Here is an 18,766-nt window from a genome sequence, read left to right on the forward strand (position 1 = left end):
GGGTCCCAGTCAGAAACTGAGATCGAGTCTGCTGATGACTTTGGCGAGGTTGATAAACACGGCTGGGTTCTGTACACAGGGAAAAACATATAAGAATCTGTGATGCACTCAACTGGTTTATTATCTAAAAGGAAATTAAAAGCTACACTTAAGATTTGATTATACCAGACAACCCATGATGTTCACCATTTTCAATGACAATTCTCTTTAATAAATTAAAGTACGTGTATGTAGTATATCTAACTTTTTTGTCAAGTGCACTCCCAGCTGTCTGTTTTGGTGCCCCGTGCTCGGGCCATCTACTCGTATTGCTTCCGTCAGCATTAAACATATTACTCTTAATAATGCCTAAAACTCCGTTCACACAAGGCGCCTGAAATGGGTCTGAGCCAGAATCAGTATCAGTATCGGAGTCAGCTGAATCAGAGGCACGAAGACGTTACAGATGCACAGAAAGTGGCGTTTGCAGCTTGTTCGTGATTTGTGTTGGCTAATCGTTAACAATTACAATTAGGCCCCTGACTGACCGTTCTGCTGGCAGGTGGTGCGTGCAGTTGGCTGTGAGAACGGGTATTTTCCATATATCTATATATATGTATATATATAGATTCCGATTCCATTGGCCATTTGGCACATGCGAGAGCTTACGCACTTCAACACACACTTTAAACCGGAGGCCTAATTGCCGGGAGTTCTGCTGCCACGGCTAATTAATATTTAAAGTGCCTTTACAACCAGACAGAAGCTGGGAAGTTGTACTCTTGGTGTATTTGCGGTTATGTCATTTGTTTTATTTTATGGCCCAAAATTTTAGATTGTCTCTGTGGTTCAAGAGCGCTGGTGAAAGATGTCTGGGCCCTGGGAAAGTTGGAAATGCTTTTACGTAATCCCTCAGCGTGTTAGTTGCTTTTACTTGTTTAATTAACGGCTCATAAAACTGTGCCTCAAAAGGAAGTCATTTAATTAAAGCATGTTTGCCCAATATTCGCCATGGGTTATGAGATTTTTCGATGATTTATCAAGGATAATTCTAGCTTAATGGGTCACGGCGTTCACACTTGGCAGCTGCAAGGTCGAGGGAATCCTCTTTTAATCAACCAACAACCAGCAATCAACGTCAGCAGCTCACGCAAAAGTGTTTAGAAAAATGCCACGAACACCATTTGCCACTCCAATTACATTATGATGAGGGCCAAAACGCACAGATCCCTTGGAGCGCCACACGCATCTCAGAGTTCTCAGGGAGTTGGAGTTGGAGCTGGAGCTGCCCGGTGGCCTGTCAATAAGCCAAACCGAAAAAGCACACCTTAGTGTGTCTACTTGCAAAAAAGAGAAAACCAGACCGGACTGAGACCTAAAGCCCTACCTCAACGAAGGCTTCGTGTTACCCCCAGCAGCTTTTGTTGTCGTAGGTTCATTTGTAACTAATTTGTGCACAGTATCGTAAAGACAAAGGAGCTGCCGGGCGAACTAGACCCCGTTTCAAATCCCGAACTGAAGTCGGGCACAAGCTCTTAACCCTTCTCTTTCTTACGAGAGATATCAGTATTATCATAATACTTTTTTGTTTAGCCATTTAATCAGGTGTCTTTCTTTAAACAATAGGCTACGTTTATCATGTTTCAAAAGAGTTGGGAGTTAAAAGCATAATGAGGTATCTTTAAAAACGATCTTAAAAAAATGTGCAAAAATTAAGAATAGTAAGAAAAAGACGAAAATTCCCAAATTGATTTGTAAACATTATTCAATCCGTGTTATCATAACAAACGGAGAAAAGATTCAAATATATGCAAATATATACAGTTGTACATCGGAAATTTGTTCCAATTAGTTGAAGATTAATAATAATATTACCAACAAACGATATTTATATTTAGAAAATTAAAATACTAATATATTTCTATAATGCTACTTAAAATTTTAATTTTTTTAATCACGGGTTAAGGACAAGTCCCCTGTCTTTCTATCTTTCCAGAGGCTTAAAGAAGCTGCCCGCCGAGGTGTAATCCAATCGAGAGCCCACCGTCTGGTCAAGTGGTGTTGGATTTCCTGCTCACTTCTGGTCGGAGAGCCGAGAAATGCAAGACTGATGAATTTGTTAAGCAAATGGCACATGCGGTGCAGGCAAATCCCGCCAAGTGCAATTTGCAAGTGTAACAGTAAGTGGACAAACAATAAACTGGCTAATTTATGGCCGCTCAACATCCGAAGATCATCTGCCATACGGGGAACCAGTTAATTCTCCGGTCTTCATCGACTGGGACCTCACACAATAATAAATCCAGTTGCCGCTGATGACGACAGAAAGGCAGCGAAGTCGGCAGAGACGGCGGCAGCGCCGTTGGCAGACTGATTTTTGATTTAAGAAGAAAAAGAGAAAAAAACAAATTACAAACAGTCCGCAGATCTCATTTATTTGCCGCACGCCGAGGCGTTCACAACGTTCAAAAGCTGCGCGCTTAAGCTAAAAAAAGAAAAATATACAGAAGCATCGGCAAAGCAGTGCGAGAAAAACGCGAAAAGTGCATCTAAGATATCCGCTGTAAAATTTAAATAATCCAACCATAATCGTGATAGAACGTGTGCCTACCATTACGCATAAATTAATTTCCACAATCTATTGAAGTAATAATCTTCGGTTGAAGGACACCTTGGCAATAAATTGTACAATCGGCAAATACAATTAAGGAAAATCACTAATCAACCAAGCCAACCGGCACCTGCAGTCAAAGCCATTTAAAGTGAGTGCGATTAGAATATAGACGTATAGACGAATGCCCATAAAAACACATTAAATCATTTGCATTTGACGGCTGGCAGACGGTTCTTAATAAGTTTATAATTGCTGCCCGTCCGCATCGAGTTTGCTGCCTAAGTCTTTCGTTTGCAGCACGTTCGCTGCCTAAGTCTTTCGCTTCCCCCGTTTCGAGTTCGTTGCCTAAGTCTTTCGTCTTTCACCAGAGAGGAGCGTGATATGATTAATCATGGCTAGCATCACGAAAATGACCTTGGCAATGCCGTTGATATAGGCGCAAAGTAAAACAGCCTTAGATAATTGAAGTCAGTGAGTGGACAAATTAAATTTAGCTTTTCCAGTTTATATTTCCTGAAGTGTGCGAAGTGCGAGTCATTAGGGTTTTAAACAATTAAATTGTAATGAGCCTAGGCGTAATGTGTGTGGTCTCTCGAATTTCACATTTTGCTCTTTTGGTTTCAATTATCACAATGATCCCTGAGCCACACAATTTCATATATCATATATCATGCGAAGATTCCGATCAGCCCACAAAACAAATTCCCAACTTTCTGCAATTTGTCTTGGTCGCGTATTTTGTCGGGAATTCTAGCAGACGCAAGAACTAGACAAATGTCTTTATCGGAAAAACATAAACCTGAGGTGATTTGCCTATTCCACAACCTGTTGAAGCGGTGGGCGAACCGCAAACGCCCCTAGTTAGCCCCAAAAACCGTGTTATCCACTTCGATCCCAAGTTTTTCGGTTGTTGCGCCGATCAATTTACTTTTTACTGGCTCATTAATCACTGAAGCGTTGAAATCTGCGCCGCGGATGGCGCTCGACTCGCTCATTAGCGTAATTGCTCTGCCGGCGTCGCTTTGATTAGCGTGCATTAAATGCTTTCATTTAAATCAAATCGAAACGAAAATTATCTCTGGCCTGTGAGTGCCTCGGTTTTCATGTGTACACATGTGGCGAACGTGAGAAACTTACAATGTAAAGGCGAAACATTTTGCGCTTTGATGCGCACAGACAATTTATTTGTTATTTAATTATTCGGCTTTGGCATGTGACTTGCAGAAAATCGCATTGGCTACCATTATGATTATTATTGTGATTGCGAGCACTTCGAGTTCGCCACTTCGGTCGCCACCCCATCGATCAAAACCTTGAACAATCGGACAACCCGTCGAGTGGGGCGTGGGTGGCACTCAGCACTTTCATTGCCTGTCGCCTTGACATTCTCCCTCCTCTCACAAATATTTACCCGGCTAACTGGCCTTTCAACTTTTCTTTATAACTAAATTTTCGAATTAAAAATGTTTACTTTTCTTATTTAATCTGAACTATTTCTGGGAAAATCACTAGTCTATGATAAGGCAATTATAATAATTATTTTTAAATATTTTGCCATAACTTTTTTATCTCACCAAGCTGTGTGTCCATTTCCAGAATGTCGCCGCTGCTTCCACTGGCATCTCTAATCATCTTGGCCAACTTGGTGGCAGCTCGACCCTATTCCTATGGTCCACGGGCAGAAGCGCCTCCCACGAGATTGGCCAACCGGATTGTGGTGCAGTCGCCCTCGCTGGACAACTTGTACATGGACTACGTGGTCACATCGAAGCCGCTGAATCTGCGCAAGTACAACAAGAACGGCAGTAAGACGAAAAAAACGAAAAAGGACTCGAAAATATATTACATACCCGTACCCCCACTGCCCTTCCGACACATACCCGGCATCGGCTTGGACTATCAGCCGATGAAAATCAATCCCATCCTTCAAGAGTCGGAGAACACAACAAGGAAGACCACAACGTTGCGCCCACCGACGACGACATCTAGCCCCAATCTGGACCATCGGAATCCGAGTAAAGTACTTCGAGTGCAGCACCTCAAGGATTACTACTTCAATGGGCGTCCACATCGACTGCAGGTGGCCCATGCCGATAAGAAGTCCGGACTGACGGCCCTTAACCTGAAGTCCAACTTTTACTATAACAAAAACATTATTTATTAGTATTGTTAGTTAGAAAATAATAAAAACAAAAGTAAAGCCTACAATTTCTTTGAATTCCGTGGCTTGGTTAGCGAATCTGTTAAGCAGCTTTTGAATGGAACCCAACATAAAAAGGAAATCGCAAAACCTTTCAATTGGATCGCATTTCCTATGAGCCGAATTGACAAAACCCCCGAATTGGGTCAAATCCAAGCGAAAGAAATCTCTAAAAGCTGAAGGGGCCATTAAATTTGATGATATCTGTTTGGATCATGATATAAGAGTTAAGCATCATTATTAAGTCGGCTTCCGCTTCGGTAGCATCATCGGTAGCAGCTAAAAATCATCTTCACGTGTGGTCCGACCATCTGTCCAATCCATTTAGTAAAAGTAATTACTGTCACCGTTGTCTTTGCGCATGCCAAATGCTTCGAGTTGTGCAATAAATAATAATAAATAATAAGGCGCTGAAAAATGGCCAATCGAACTGGGAAGACTTCGAAATGGGGGCAATTAGAAAATATTTATGGGAATGCAAATTTGTAAATAGCAATTGGAGTTGAAGAGCTCATTAGATGATTGTGTGCTTTCACTCGTGAAAATTCATTGAGAATGCGTGAGAAAACTTAAATACAGTTGAAATTCTTTATGTGGAACATCTTATACGAAGCTGATTAATTTTTAAATTATATTAATGTGCCTGTTATAGTTCCCAGTGTTATTCTAGTAAAGGTTAAACTATCATTTAATATATTAGGTATAAAGTATTAAATATAAAAAAGCTTTGTGCATACGATTTTTCAAATGTCTGTAATTGGTGTAAAGGTGAGTAGCTTCACTGTAATCGAATTTCACGAAATTAGAGCTTAAACGGCTTTTTGGCCTACAACCCGTTGCCACAACAGGGCGCCTAGCAGCGGCTATTGAACAAATTCACGGTTCTCACCCGTGGCCATCCTCTTTTTGGCCGTATCTCAGCAGGCAGTTTTCAGCCTCATTTCGGAATTACCTAAACTACAAACTATTATTCTCCAACAATCGATAAATATATTTTTTTGTGGCAAGATGAGCGCGGAGGAGCGTGACCGCGAGTATGTGTGCAATGTGCAACTGCATGTGGAGCCCAGCGAACGGCCCAAGTTGCCGCCAGGGTGTCCCCCTCCTCTGGATTCCCGGAGTACTGAATCGGAGCCGCAGCACTCAGAAGAATGCTGCGTGGAACTGGAGAATGTGACGGTGAAGTTCCGGCTATCGGACTCCGAAATCCTGGCCCAAGTTTATCCCAACTGTATGCTCTTGGGCGAGATAAAACAGGATCTTGCTCGCAAGTTTGAGGTGGCACCGGAATGGCTCGTCCTCCGACAGGATAACCGTGTGCTCTGCAACTCCGTGCCTTTGAACTCGACTGTTCTAGATGAGTACGGCATTCATGAGTTCCAACTGGACATGTGTAAGGACGGTAAAGAGGATCACACCTCCAAGCTAGATCTGGATGTCTACTATGAGTAGGTATAGGAAATGGTATAGCCGAATCCATTTTACATTTAACCTTCTATTAGCAAACACCGTCTGGCCGACTTTATCACTGTCCACATCTCTGGTGATGACGCTCTGGATGGCCAGTCCAAGACCGTGGTCGTAGAGATCGAGAATGCGGCCATAATTAAGCCATTCCTCTGCGGCTACCGGGATCAAATCACGGGCAAGGAATACTTGGACGCCTTTACCCAAACTGGTCCGTACTTTGACAAGATGAAGTACAGGAAGTACAAGACCAGGGATACGCAGACATGGGAGCAAAAGGAAAAGACTCTGGTAGGTTTCAAAAACATTGATTTATATATTACAATCTAATCTAAAATCATTCCAGAACACAGCCCATGAGCAGTCGGTGCAATGCCATCTGGATGGCATTAATATACTATACGTTTCCGCCGTCAATGAGTTTACCATAATTCCTGGCAAGTACCAGACTTTTGCCCAGAAGGAGCGAGCAGAGCGTAAACTGGAGAAGATTTTGCTCATCCAGCGAAACTGGCGGCGCTGGGTTTTATGGAAATATATTCACCTGCGGGCGCAGGAGTATCGGTAGGTGGAATACTTTAAATTTACATTAAAATACTAAAGTATCTTATTTCAGTCGCCTGGTGCAGAATCGCGAGCAGGAGGATGAGCGGTATGAGAAGTGTGTGGAACAGCGCGTGGAGCGACATCGGGTGATCAAGCAATTCCCGCGCAACAAGGATGACTTCGATCTGCTCTATGCTGAGGTGGGTCGCTGGAAAAAGGCGGAGCTCAAGCGAATTACTGCCAATTATGAGGGGCCTGCACGGATTGCCGAGGTAAACATCCTGCTGGACAAGGAGATTCAGCTGCTAAATGGCGTGGAGCGGCAGCGTAATCTCGTCTACAAGGCCATGGAGGACTTTCGCAAGGATCAGCTGCTGAAGGAGATGGGTAAGCCGATCGAGTGGATCGGCTACAAGGACACCAAGATCCATATGGATCTTTTAAGCACACAGCGAGTGCGTTTCCTCACCGAGATCTACAAGGATCTGCGTAAGCCGCGGAGCAAGGAGGATCGCTTAGAGTTCATACGACAAGTCATGTTAGTACTCACCGAGGAGACTTGCTTTCCAAATTTTCCAGAGCTCTTTGAACTCTTTGACCGCGAGAAGAATCTTTTGCTCTATGCCAAGTCTTTTGATGTGGAAATCTTGCGCAAACGGCAGACCATGCTCTTTTTCGATCTCATAAAGTTCCAAAAGGGCGAGCCCAAACAAAGTAGGTTTTGGTCATATATGAATAGTGAATTAATTATTTAGAATTGTGATTTTCAGGGGTTCCATCGCGCATGTGCATTGTATGCAAAAAGGTTAAGACCTATGCCGAATTTGCCATTAGAACACGTCAAAGCCATGTGGACACCTGCAAGCACTGTTACTACCTAAAGGTTGGTTCTTCATTATTCCACATTTTTAGTTGATTATCCAAAATATTTCCATACACAGCTTACTGCTACTGAGAACACAGTGTACCAGTCTATTCTCCGGTGCATCCATCGGGATGAGCGAAAACGCAAGTGCACCACATCCTTTGCATTCGTAATGCAGCCAGATGATGTTCGCCACATCATAGACAAAATATGGCACGGACATTCGGCTCTTAGCAAGTCAGAGAATCTTAGTGAACTAAGGTAACCTCTTCACAATATAGAGATTATAAATTAAAGTTAAAATGCCTTCAATTCAGATTGCCGCGTTGGAACAAGAGCGATGACTGGGCACCGTGGAACTCAATTTGCCTGACGGAACGGGAGACGCGAGATCACTACAAGATCGATGACATCGAGAAGGTGTATGATCCCAAGTTCGTTTTGCACATCAGCAATCTTCACATGCTAGCTCGCAGTCTATTCCACACCTTGGCGGCTGTGGCCACCGAGTTCCAGGAGACGGGCCAATGGTGGAAAGTTGGCATGAACAAACAACGTTCCAGTAAACTGGATGCCGTCTAAGAAGTGTGGTAAACACTTCATATAAAATAAATCCTTCGAAATTTGGGTTTAGCTTGTAATTCAGAGCCTAATTTAACATTTACAAAATTTAAACAATCCAAATATTGATCGATCATTACAAGAAAAATTAAATAAACTATAACTGCAATTATTTGCTACTTGCAATAGCCTTGAACTTTGACTCCAAATACTGAACACGTTTCAGTAATTTGTCACTGGTGCTGAACTCATTATAGGGCACGGGAATAACGTGATAACCACTCTTTTCTAGCAGGTCAAATGTCAGATTCGTAACGCCGCTGGCGCAGCGATGCGTTCCGTGGCAAATGTCATGGAAATCTATGACCATCAGCGCCACCCTAAAATCAGGATTCAGTTAATATTTTCAAGATTATAACTTGTAACAACTTGCCTAATTGCATTCGGATTTTCCTTGTCCAAAGGCAGAGGGTTTTTGTTAGCATCGAAATGGCACAGTGCATCTAAAACGACAGTCGATCAGCAAAATGGTACACATTAAAAGGGGACACTCTCACCTATAAGGAAGCCCATTTTAGTGTCTACCGCGGTTTGTAAATGATTGCTGGCCGGCAGCAGACTCTTCAGTGCATCTAACATTCCATTTACCAGCACTTGTTTTGCTTTGGGATGCGCCATGGGCACCAGATAGACGGGACTGTCAGTGGACAATAGAGGACCCTTGTAGTCTGTTGCTATTAACTGCGCATAGCTATTCAAGTTGAGTAACCTCATTTTGGAGGTAGCTGTGACTCCAGCTTTATCCTTTTTCAATGCTTCTAGGAAGTCCGCACTGAAAGCAATTAATAATATAAGCAATAACTAGAAATTCATATGCGTTACTCTAAAACTACCTTAAAACGGAAGCCAAGTGGCTGTGTTCTACAAGACCCAGCATTGTTAGCGACCACACAAAGCTCAACCACTCAGATTGCTTTGTAAAATCCTCGCGGACAATAGATTTTACCAGCTTTTTGCTCACTTCCTCCAGTTGAGCGCTTTTGAAGTTTAGCAGGGCCGAGGTAAGGAAATAGGCACTGAGATCTTGGGGACGGCAGATTTCACTATTCTTTACAAGCCACTGCGTCAGTGATTCCAAGATATCTAACGTAAAAATAAATGTAATTAATCTCAAATTTGTTTAGGAATTTTTATATGCGAGCTAACCCAAATCTCGGTAACGCAAAATGCCCAGGCTGGTGATTATGGATCCTACAACGGCTGATTTCTCCACATTCTTAGGCAGCGCTGATTGCACATCCGCACACACTTTGGCGCCTAGAACGGAATCCTGAAAATTCAGTGTGGACATAGCGTACAGCACATCCGCAGCTTGTTTTAGATCCAGCGTTTCCGACGCGCTGCTGATATTAAAGGCCAGGGAGCGCAGGAGAGGAGTACTACGCCTCTTCCGCTGGGCCAGGGTGCTCATCACCTTGACCATCTGGGGCAGACTGATGCTAGCTATCAGCTTAGCGGCCTCATCATCACCAGCTACGCCAAGCACCGTGTTTAGATCATCCGTCCGGAAGCCGGAAATCCGCTTACCATTCTCGTCAAGGCCCTTGTTGTTACCACCATTACTTTTGGGAACCGTCCTGCCCAACATCCGGCAAATGCGCAGGAATCTTGTGTCGTTCTCAAACTCCGAAATCTTCACTCGATCCATGGAGCTCCACTCTGCCAGAATAGAGACAATTCTGAGGGCATGCTTCCTCGAGAACGCATTGTTGTTCTCCGTGATGGTCAGCAGTCCATTGACTGTCTTGGCATTAATGATTCGCTCATCGATCTTGCTGGAGGCTTGGTTCTTGCTCTCATCTCTAAGACTGTCGTTCTTGAGGGATTCGAAAGCTGCAGCTACCATGTTGCCTGGGAATCAGATAGAGTGGATACCAATTAGTAAAAATAACAGGCATTGGAGAATCCACTTACCCCTGGGCTTTTTGGCATCCGCAGCCGGCGCGCGTGCTTCCGGCTCCACTGCATCCGACTGTCCTCCAGTGGGGGCCAGGGGAATGCCCGCTGCCCTAACACTGCTGCTGTAGGCTGCACGGCGGTACAACTGGGTGACAAAACTGCCGGCAAAACGTTGTAGTCCCAACATTTTCAGTCAATCCGCACGCTGCAAAAAACCACAGAAGTTTACATAACCTTTTTGTTTACATTTTCAGCGGCCAGAAATGGACTTTACAAAGCATGCCAATGATATAGCCTTATATTCATGACTTGGAAAGTCTTATTCCCTTTGAAATCCTTCACGTTTCATTTAGTAATATCATTTATTTTAGTAAACTTTCCTATTGAACGTTGAGAATCCACAGATGACGGCAGCGTTCAGCTGTTGCTAGTGTAGGCTAAAGCCCGTCTACATGCAAAGCTTTTGTAACACTGGTACGCGAACAGTGTTGCCGGCTCAGCCTTTTGTAGCTAGACTTGGCGTTTTTTAGCCGGAACTTAGGGATTATTGCATGTACTTTCGTCATCAAATTCCTTTCAGTTATTTGGAAAATGCTTTAAATTTCAAAACGTTCTCATTGTGCTTCATGAAGAAAAAAAAACTCATGTTTTAATCGGCTTTTTGTCGTGCAAATTTGCAAAGCTATTTTTGATCAATAACGGCTACTTTCAGCTATTTATCGGATTTAGCTACACTTGAACAGCCAGAGTTGGCAACACTGTTTGCAACACTGGACACGACAGCTCACCAAATATTAGCTGCTGTGATTTTGTTTTACAATTTTCGTTTAAATTTTTACATTTTTGTTTGCGGAAAGCGCGGGTGCGAGACAGGTGCGCAGTTTCCATGCAAAAGTGCAATTCGTCAGCTGGAAAACAGTCAGAAAACGGCACGCCAAGCGAAAACGAGTTCGACGTCTTGTTGTAGTTGGATTTTCCAGCCACTTTTCGACGAGATTGTGTGAAAAATTCCGTAGCATTCAATAGCCTCAAAATGGTGGATAAGTTCATCAGCATGTGGAAAGTGCGCGAGTTGGCGGACAAGGTGTAAGTGATCAGAAATATCTAGGATATATCCATACGCATATAAAATGGGATGTGTGTATAACATTCCCTCAACGCCGAAGTGAATGTAAAGACTCCCACGCCCCAAGTTTTCTGCTTTCCCGCCACGCCCCCATCTCCTCAAGGACTTCAAAAGCTGTATGTCATGCAGAAATCCATAAAAATTCATTAATCTATCTAAATTATGGATGAACTGCATCGGGGTGCTGGATTAGGTTCACGTTTTTAACTGCTTTCAAGGTTGTTCGCCATTCCAAGCGAGCTTTACCAACACAGCCGCATTCCGATATGGATATATAGGTGTATGTGTGTATGTGTGGGGCTTTATCAAGAAACAATTTGTTTGCTTTCGACTGCCCAAATATAACAAAATGTTTCCACCTGTGTTAACAGCTCCACTTCCAGGCTTTCCAGTGAAATGGGTGTTTCTGTTTCCCCATCGAATTATTAATTATGGCTGCCCCCTTTCACCTGAGCCTTTTATGGGGTACTTATTCCAAAAAAGAGGCTATAGTTCGAATAAATAAGGAAAAGTCAATGGAGCCTCGCTAGCCAGCACCGAACTCATTAGGTTAAGTGCACGGGTATACTTTTTGTAGGGCTTATCTAGAGCTGATAAGGAACACCTAGCTGGCCCGGTTTGCGACAATTTGCCCTCTTCCATCACGTTTCGAACGTCTATCAACGTCGCAGCCAAGTCATACGTATTAATTTTTTATCTGCATCTGGGCATTGTAAATCTGTATTGTCACACAGCGTTTACTTTAAAATATCAGTTAAGATTAACTGGCACTGTATCTATTTGATTATCTATTCGATTGAGTTTATTGAATGCCCCAAGTCAATATGCCTTATGTTCATTATATTCTATACTTACGTCTACATTAACTAAAGATACCAGGTTTGATCTATGAGATATACAGGTAATATCTTAAGATAAAAAAGGAGTTAGATTAATAAATATGGGTGTGCTTCCTTCTTATAAAAAAACATAATTTTAATCAATATTCAAATCCCCTTGCAGCACCAATGTCGTGATGAATTACACGGAAACGGAGGGCAAGGTGCGGGAAGCCACCAACGATGATCCGTGGGGGCCGACGGGACCCCTCATGCAGGAATTGGCCTACTCCACCTTCTCATACGAAACATTCCCGGAGGTGATGTCCATGCTGTGGAAGCGCATGCTGCAGGACAATAAAACCAATTGGCGACGCACCTACAAGGTAAAGTTTTAAGTTTAAACTAATAAATATAAAACTAACGAATATATATTGACTTACAGAGCCTCCTTCTGCTAAACTATTTGGTGCGAAACGGCTCTGAGCGGGTGGTAACCTCCTCCCGGGAGCACATCTACGATCTGCGCTCGCTGGAGAACTATACGTTCACTGACGAGGGCGGCAAGGATCAGGGTATTAATGTTAGGCATAAGGTACGAGAGCTTATAGACTTTATTCAGGACGATGATCGATTGCGCGAGGAGCGTAAGAAGGCGAAGAAGAACAAGGACAAGTACATCGGCATGAGCAGCGACGCCATGGGCATGCGAAGCGGTGGCTACAGCGGCTATAGCGGTGGCTCTGGAGGAGGCGGCGGTGGTAGCGGTGGCTACAATGATGGCGATTACCGCTCTAGTCGTGGAGACAATTGGTGTAAGCAAGCAGTTTCGGTTTATATATTTTTTATCAAACAGTAGTTTGTGTATTAATGGTATTTATGGTTTTACTGCAGACTCCGACAAAAGCGCAGAGAAGGATCGGTATGAGGATGATGATACTCACTACGATGGAGAGCGGGAGGGATCCGATAGCGACTCACCCAGTCCAAGGCAAGTGTTTACTTTACCAATAAACCATACTTATTTCCTAATGTTCACATATCCGAGCAGACGTAACTATCGATACAATGACCGCGCGAGTCCCGCAGAAGTGGCCAGCGAGGGCAAACCTTCCAGCCTCAACATGAACATTCGTTCGAAGACCGTCAGTTCCCCTGTCTCCAAGCAGCCCACTTCAACAGTGTCTGCCAAGCCAGCGCTGTCCCAGAAGAAGATCGATCTGGGTGCAGCAGCAAACTTTGGAAAGCCAGCTCCTGGCGGTGCGGCTGGCATCCACTCGCCAACTCACCGCGACACTCCCACCAGCGTGGATTTAATGGGCGGCGGCTCGCCGTCGCCGTCTACTTCCAAGGCAAACAATAATACGCAAAGCAATAACAACGATCTGTTGGACGATCTGTTCAAGACCTGCTCGCCACCGCCAGGGCAGGAGAAGACGCTGAACAGTGCCGCCGTGGTTGTGGATGACGATGATGACTTTAACCCGCGGGCCAGCGATGCTAGCCAGCAGGAATTCGGTGATTTCGCCGCTGCTTTCGGGCAACCCTCATCAGGATCGTCGATCAGCGAGCCACCATCAACGGGCCTGGTTCCGGCTGCGAACGATGAGTTCGCCGACTTTGCGGCGTTCCAAGGCTCCACGACGTCGACCTCTGCCCTGGATGGTAATCTGCTGAAGACTGCCACGCCGGCAAACGATTCGTTTGACCTGTTCAATTCAGCTCCCACCTCGACGGCATCTGCAACAACGGCTACAGATCTCTTGGCGGGCCTGGGCGATCTGTCCATTCACCAAAGCATGCCCATGGGTGAGTTGCAGTTCGATTCTCGTAGCTTAACATAGTCGTAAGTTTGAAATAGGTTTAAGATTAGAGTAATTGCCTTGCCCTTAGTCACTTCATGATATTTAGGAATCGCTGCATGAAGGTGCGCCTTCCGAGCTTGACTAGAGCCGTTATCTCTACCTCGAGCTCCACAGCCCCACACAAAGATACACTACCTCATCCTCCCACATATAAACGGCAACATTTTCCAATCGGATGCACTCGTTCTCTTCTCGTTCTCTCTCGTAGCTGTTGAAGAGCAGTTGTCATCCGGTAATGATTCGATGTCGTCGCCTTCCCCACAGCCGCCACCTGAGGCAGTGCGTCTGGCTTATTCCAAGGCGCAGAAGCAGCTGCGCGACTTAATGCAGGTTCAGAGCGCTTCAGCGGTTGCCCAAGTGGCAGCCATTCTGAGGGAGCTGCATAACTCAAACGCACTGCCCGGATTTGCAACACCTGAACAGTTGGTTGGTCTCGATCGTCAGACGTGCGACTGGAGTTGTCTTGCCCATGGAGAGTATGCCGCATTGCTGAATCAATTGGCAGAGCTATTCAGCCAGGATTGGCCAGAGCCTTCGCAGGATGTCGAAGTCATTAACTTCTTTAAGCTCGATCACAGCTTTGATTATGTATCGGTTGCCTTTGAGTCACTTCAGACCAGATTGGATAAGTTCCCCAGTACTATTAGTTCCTTGCTGGAAAACATGGTCAAAGATGAGAGCCTAATTTCTATCGCCTTGCTGCACATCTCCCGCCAGAGAGCTTCCTTGATGCAACGGTTTGCTCGGACCATCAAAGTTATGCCGGAAAGAAAAGTTGAGGAGCTGGATGCCCAGGTTAAGGCGTTCTTCCAATTGCTCATCGGTCTGCCAGCCCAGGTGGCCAATCGAATGGGCAGAAGACTACCGGAGACATTTGCTCCAGTTTCTTATCAGCAGCTCCTGCTGCGCCAGTGGCTGAAATCCTTGCACTTTGTCCTGCAGTGCGACGATAATGGAGAATACTTTGATTTGGAACCGTACTCCTGGCTTTTGTCGCAGGTTATAAACCTAATTTATGATGGACCTACTTTGGAGAGAATTTTGCGAGTACTTAAGGACTATGCGGTGGCTCCCAGAGGAAGAAAAGTAGTGCATACTATATTACGAGAATTGGATCCCGCTGCTTGCCTAAAAACGGCACAATCGGCGCTTTCTGCGGAATTGAACCTATACGTTCTTATAGGTGCTGCTACCTTGGAGACACCTCACTGGAAGCATTGCTTGCTTCAGAAGTTGCCACTCCAACGAACACCTGAGGATAATAAGCAGCTTAAAACATTGGCCAGTTATCTTAACGCCGTAGCTCCTGCTCAACTGCAGGTTCTTTTTAATCAGTTGCTTGGAATCTGGTCAAAGCGCATTTCCTTGCAGAAACTCGGTAGCCAAGAGCACTTGGCCATATCCAAATTTCTTGTGTTGTCGGGTAAATGCCTTTGTCGGAATCTTGAAATGGATTTGAACATAAAGCGTCAGCTCCACGATGGACTCAGTAACCATCTGCAGTCCCCAGATGCACTGCAGCGACATGTGGGCATGAAGACCGTGGAGCTTATATTCAATTTCATTGCCTTGCCTGACACGAAGGAGGATGATCGTCTACGATTTGATTACGATACATTTAAAGATACCTTTCAATGGCACGTCTTTGAAGAGTTTGATGAATTGGCTCAGTTTGAAAGCCCGAGCAAGTCTAAGCTAGATGAGAAGCCTTGTGAGGATCAGCTGAAACAATTAAAACTACATCTCAGCGACTTTATGAGTACATCAGAACAGAATGAACAGCAGAAGCAGAATATCGAAATAAAAGCAAAGTCCGCTTCCAGAACTCAAAATGTAAGCATGCAGCTGGACTCGGATGACGACGAGCCACTGGATGAAGACGATTATGATTTTAAGCCCTATGACATGTCCAACGATACAACCACCACCATTGAGCAGCGCCCCAAATTCGTTATCGACTTGCTGCACCTTCTCCGAGCAAAAGTGGAGAATTACCAGGTGTTCGAAGGAGCCATGGGCACAGCAGAGCAACTTATACGAAGCCAGCTGGCCAAGCATGATACTCAGTTGGCCTTAGATCTGCTACAGCTTTTCCTAGTCATGGAAATGCAGTTCTACTATGAGCACTTCGAACGTACGCAGTTTAAGTGTTGCGTGGCCATTTGTGTGACGCATCCTGGTCCCTGTGCCGAGTACTTGTGCCGCCAGTTCCACACGGATAACTCCACCTACGCGTCCAGTGTCCGTATTCTTATCCTTCAGGTACTGGCAGCAACGGCAAAAGAACTTTCTGGCGATGAAAACAAGCAGGATGAGATGGAAATCCTGGATGTTGTGCCACCGGCTGCCAAGCAACCGCGAAAGTTTGAGTTTCAGCAGGAGGAGGAAAGTCCGGCCGCTCGACTGGCCGCTGCGCAAAGAATTATCCGCGACCGTCTGCGGGCCAAGACGAAGAGATATTTTAGCAAGCCGAAAACCGCAGATCGAATAGAGAAACCCAACCCATTTCACCCGGTTGCCGGTACCTTTTTCTTCAGTTTGGTGAGGGGACAGCGCACCCGACAGATGCTCTTCGTAAAGTACGAAAATATTTCTCACGACATCGACACCCAGTTGCTGGTTAACCTTCTACACACCCTGTCCGTACTGGTCATGTGCTCCCAGAACTGTCCACTGCTGCCGGCGATGACCCGCGAGATCTTTGACCTGTGCGCTTTTGTGCGTTTCAATGCCGAGGCTCGCGTCCGTGCGGCCACACTGCAGCTAATAGGAATCGCCCTGGTCACCACACCAGCTCATGTGCTGGCCCAGCACTTTGCGGAGTCGTTGAACGAACTGCAGCGCTGGCTGGATGACTTCATAAGATCGCCGTTGGTGGGTGGAGAGACTTCGGAGGAGTGCCGGGAACTGGCCCAAAGCATTCTGGAGACCTGCTACAAACTCTTTGATACAGCCGCCATGGAACAGGCTGCCTAACTTGGGCATCAACTTTTGAAAACCTGTAGCTTCTTAAGAGAATTAAAATATCGAAATTGTATTTAAAATACACTAAGCTTATCCCTTGTTAAGGAAAAACGAACAATTGTTTTGCGAAATATTCAGAGTTATTCTCCTAAATATTTCCGAAATACATTAATAACATAGCTGATTAATTACAAGATTAAGTCATATTTTATATTACTTCATCATAATAACAGTAAACGCAGTGTCCTTAAATATTGTTGTAGTATTATAAAACACTAATAATGGACTCGAAAGAGAGATATATTTTCCAGAAATAAGATAATAGTTCGAGGAATTGTTGCTTATGTATCTCTCACCCTTCAAGCCATTGTATTGCAGGTATACATATACGGATTTACCTCATTTAAACTATGTACTTTCTTTTGTTTATTTGTTTTTCTCCTACTGCATATTTGTATTGCAAACCACACACACATTGGATCCAATATTATTTCTCAAATATATACATATGTATTTAATAATGGTGAATTGAAAAGCATTTCTCAATATTCCGGGAATTGTGCGGCCTCCGCAGCCGCGGACTCATTAGGTAAACCAATCAAAAACGTCAATAGCCACATACAAGATACGAACCTATTCTTTCCTTCTGTAATTGCACTTGATTTGCTGCGCAAACGCTTCCGAGTAGTGACCACCTCATTAGCCAATCACCAAGTAGCCGCATTCGCAATTCTATCGAAGCCACACATTCAAAACAGCTTTTTGTGAAACCGAAATGAAAACGAAATGTGAAACCCCGAATAACATTATTATTGCTTTTGTTTATTCCAGACAATATGATGCCTCCCATTGCCGCCGTCACGGGCAATAATCTGCTCCAGCCCATGTCGGTGACCAATAATAACAATAACACCAACGGGGGCGCAGTCAATGCCGCTGCCAGTGTCCAGCCCACCAACGTGGGCGCCACCTGGTCGGGCGACCTGAAGGGCGGCAAGATGAACATCGACCTGGACAACCTGCTGATGAGCAAGTCGGGCAAGCCCAGTGCCCCGGCCCCCTCGATGAACGCCCTGAAGACAAACAGCCCGGCAAAGGCCCCGCTGAATGTGCAGACGGGTGGCGGATTCCCTGGACTGTCGCCAATGACCAGTCCGAATATATTTGGGGCTCCGGCACCACAGCAAAGCATTCCACAAAACCAATCAGCATTTGCCAACTTTGGAGCGTTCCAGCAGCAGCAGCAGCAGAATCACAGCAATAATAACAATAACAGCTCGTCGGCATTTGACTTGTTTCAATGATATTTTTTAGCCTAATTAAACCCAGCCAGCCTTGAACCTACTACCCAAATTGTCCACTCTCACATTCACATTTCCACGATCGCTAAACCTGTCAGTTCTATATATTATTTACGTTTTCCTTTCCCCTTGCTGTACAAAGTTTGCGACACGTGCAATTTGTTGCTAAATTTATTGTTAAACAATTTACCCCCCAAGGCAATTTTCCGGATCAAACCCAATAACTCCACATCCGTCCTGATCGTCCACTCGGAATTTGAAAGTCGTCATCAAATGCAATACAGAGTAGTTGAATAATGGTTGTACTGAACGGATTTGTTAGCACAACGCGCGGACGGACGGCTGAGCGATCCATCATTGAAATTGTTAAACAAAATACTACACGTAATGAAATCAAACAATTTTAGCAATAGTTAACGTTACGATGTGTCTGTATATAAATTGAATGTAAAGCAAATATGAAATATAAAATAATTGAAACCAATAATTATGAAAGTGTTT

At 44.5% G+C, this 18,766-nt stretch overlaps 4 protein-coding genes across 6 annotated transcripts; 3 read left to right on the forward strand and 1 right to left on the reverse strand.

Annotated features, from left to right (window-relative positions):
• The first annotated feature begins 2,408 nt into the window (after positions 1–2,408).
• Positions 2,409–4,798, forward strand: LOC120451891. 2 transcript variants are annotated; one of them, XM_039635898.1, is made up of 2 exons: positions 2,409–2,741; positions 4,190–4,798. In XM_039635898.1, the coding sequence occupies exon 2, from the start codon at positions 4,191–4,193 to the stop codon at positions 4,755–4,757; it is 567 nt and encodes a 188-aa protein (XP_039491832.1). In that variant the 5' UTR covers positions 2,409–2,741; position 4,190; the 3' UTR covers positions 4,758–4,798. The 2 variants fall into 2 exon arrangements, with proteins under 2 accessions (XP_039491832.1, XP_039491833.1); XM_039635899.2 differs by lacking the exon at positions 2,409–2,741 and adding an exon at positions 2,872–3,064.
• Positions 4,799–5,733: 935 nt separating this feature from the next.
• LOC120452957 (IQ and ubiquitin-like domain-containing protein) lies at positions 5,734–8,301 on the forward strand. The gene is made up of 7 exons (XM_039637446.1): positions 5,734–6,241; positions 6,296–6,551; positions 6,607–6,824; positions 6,877–7,520; positions 7,577–7,689; positions 7,748–7,932; positions 7,989–8,301. Exons 1-7 carry the CDS (start codon positions 5,802–5,804, stop codon positions 8,251–8,253), a joined length of 2,121 nt encoding a protein of 706 aa, XP_039493380.1. The 5' UTR covers positions 5,734–5,801; the 3' UTR covers positions 8,254–8,301.
• LOC120452958 (FAST kinase domain-containing protein 4) lies at positions 8,295–10,665 on the reverse strand. The gene is made up of 7 exons (XM_039637447.1): positions 10,572–10,665; positions 10,207–10,396; positions 9,439–10,143; positions 9,126–9,375; positions 8,790–9,064; positions 8,666–8,735; positions 8,295–8,612 (listed from the first exon to the last, which is right to left on the reverse strand). Exons 2-7 carry the CDS (start codon positions 10,376–10,378, stop codon positions 8,402–8,404), a joined length of 1,683 nt encoding a protein of 560 aa, XP_039493381.1. The 5' UTR covers positions 10,379–10,396; positions 10,572–10,665; the 3' UTR covers positions 8,295–8,401.
• A 268-nt stretch (positions 10,666–10,933) lies between these two features.
• LOC120450896 (clathrin interactor 1) lies at positions 10,934–18,752 on the forward strand. Of its 2 annotated transcripts, none has more exons than XM_039634137.2 (6): positions 10,934–11,277; positions 12,320–12,521; positions 12,581–12,950; positions 13,030–13,126; positions 13,187–13,944; positions 14,209–17,485. In XM_039634137.2, exons 1-6 carry the CDS (start codon positions 11,225–11,227, stop codon positions 16,974–16,976), a joined length of 4,248 nt encoding a protein of 1,415 aa, XP_039490071.1. In that variant the 5' UTR covers positions 10,934–11,224; the 3' UTR covers positions 16,977–17,485. The 2 variants fall into 2 exon arrangements, with proteins under 2 accessions (XP_039490071.1, XP_039490072.1); XM_039634138.2 differs by lacking the exon at positions 14,209–17,485 and adding an exon at positions 17,796–18,752 and having other exon boundaries at positions 10,939–11,277.
• The last annotated feature ends 14 nt before the right edge of the window (positions 18,753–18,766 follow it).

This window comes from Drosophila santomea, chromosome 3R, assembly GCF_016746245.2.
Source record: "Drosophila santomea strain STO CAGO 1482 chromosome 3R, Prin_Dsan_1.1, whole genome shotgun sequence".
Classification (NCBI taxonomy): Eukaryota; Metazoa; Arthropoda; class Insecta; order Diptera; family Drosophilidae; genus Drosophila; species Drosophila santomea.

Bases quoted from the DNA above. Each gene is read 5' to 3' on its own strand.
- LOC120452958 (XM_039637447.1), bottom strand. From the start codon at position 10,378: ATGTTGGGACTACAACGTTTTGCCGGCAGTTTTGTCACCCAGTTGTAC. The intron at 9,065-9,125 runs GTAGTTTTAGAG...AATTGCTTTCAG, and splicing joins CACTTGGCTTCCGTTTTAAG to TGCGGACTTCCTAGAAGCAT. The intron at 8,613-8,665 runs GCAAGTTGTTAC...TCCTGATTTTAG, and splicing joins GAAAATCCGAATGCAATTAG to GGTGGCGCTGATGGTCATAG.
- LOC120452957 (XM_039637446.1), top strand. From the start codon at position 5,802: ATGAGCGCGGAGGAGCGTGACCGCGAGTATGTGTGCAATGTGCAACTG. The intron at 6,242-6,295 runs GTAGGTATAGGA...ACCTTCTATTAG, and splicing joins GATCTGGATGTCTACTATGA to CAAACACCGTCTGGCCGACT. The intron at 6,825-6,876 runs GTAGGTGGAATA...ATCTTATTTCAG, and splicing joins CTGCGGGCGCAGGAGTATCG to TCGCCTGGTGCAGAATCGCG.
- LOC120451891 (XM_039635898.1), top strand. From the start codon at position 4,191: ATGTCGCCGCTGCTTCCACTGGCATCTCTAATCATCTTGGCCAACTTG.
- LOC120450896 (XM_039634137.2), top strand. From the start codon at position 11,225: ATGGTGGATAAGTTCATCAGCATGTGGAAAGTGCGCGAGTTGGCGGAC. The intron at 11,278-12,319 runs GTAAGTGATCAG...ATCCCCTTGCAG, and splicing joins CGCGAGTTGGCGGACAAGGT to CACCAATGTCGTGATGAATT. The intron at 12,951-13,029 runs GTAAGCAAGCAG...GTTTTACTGCAG, and splicing joins TAGTCGTGGAGACAATTGGT to ACTCCGACAAAAGCGCAGAG.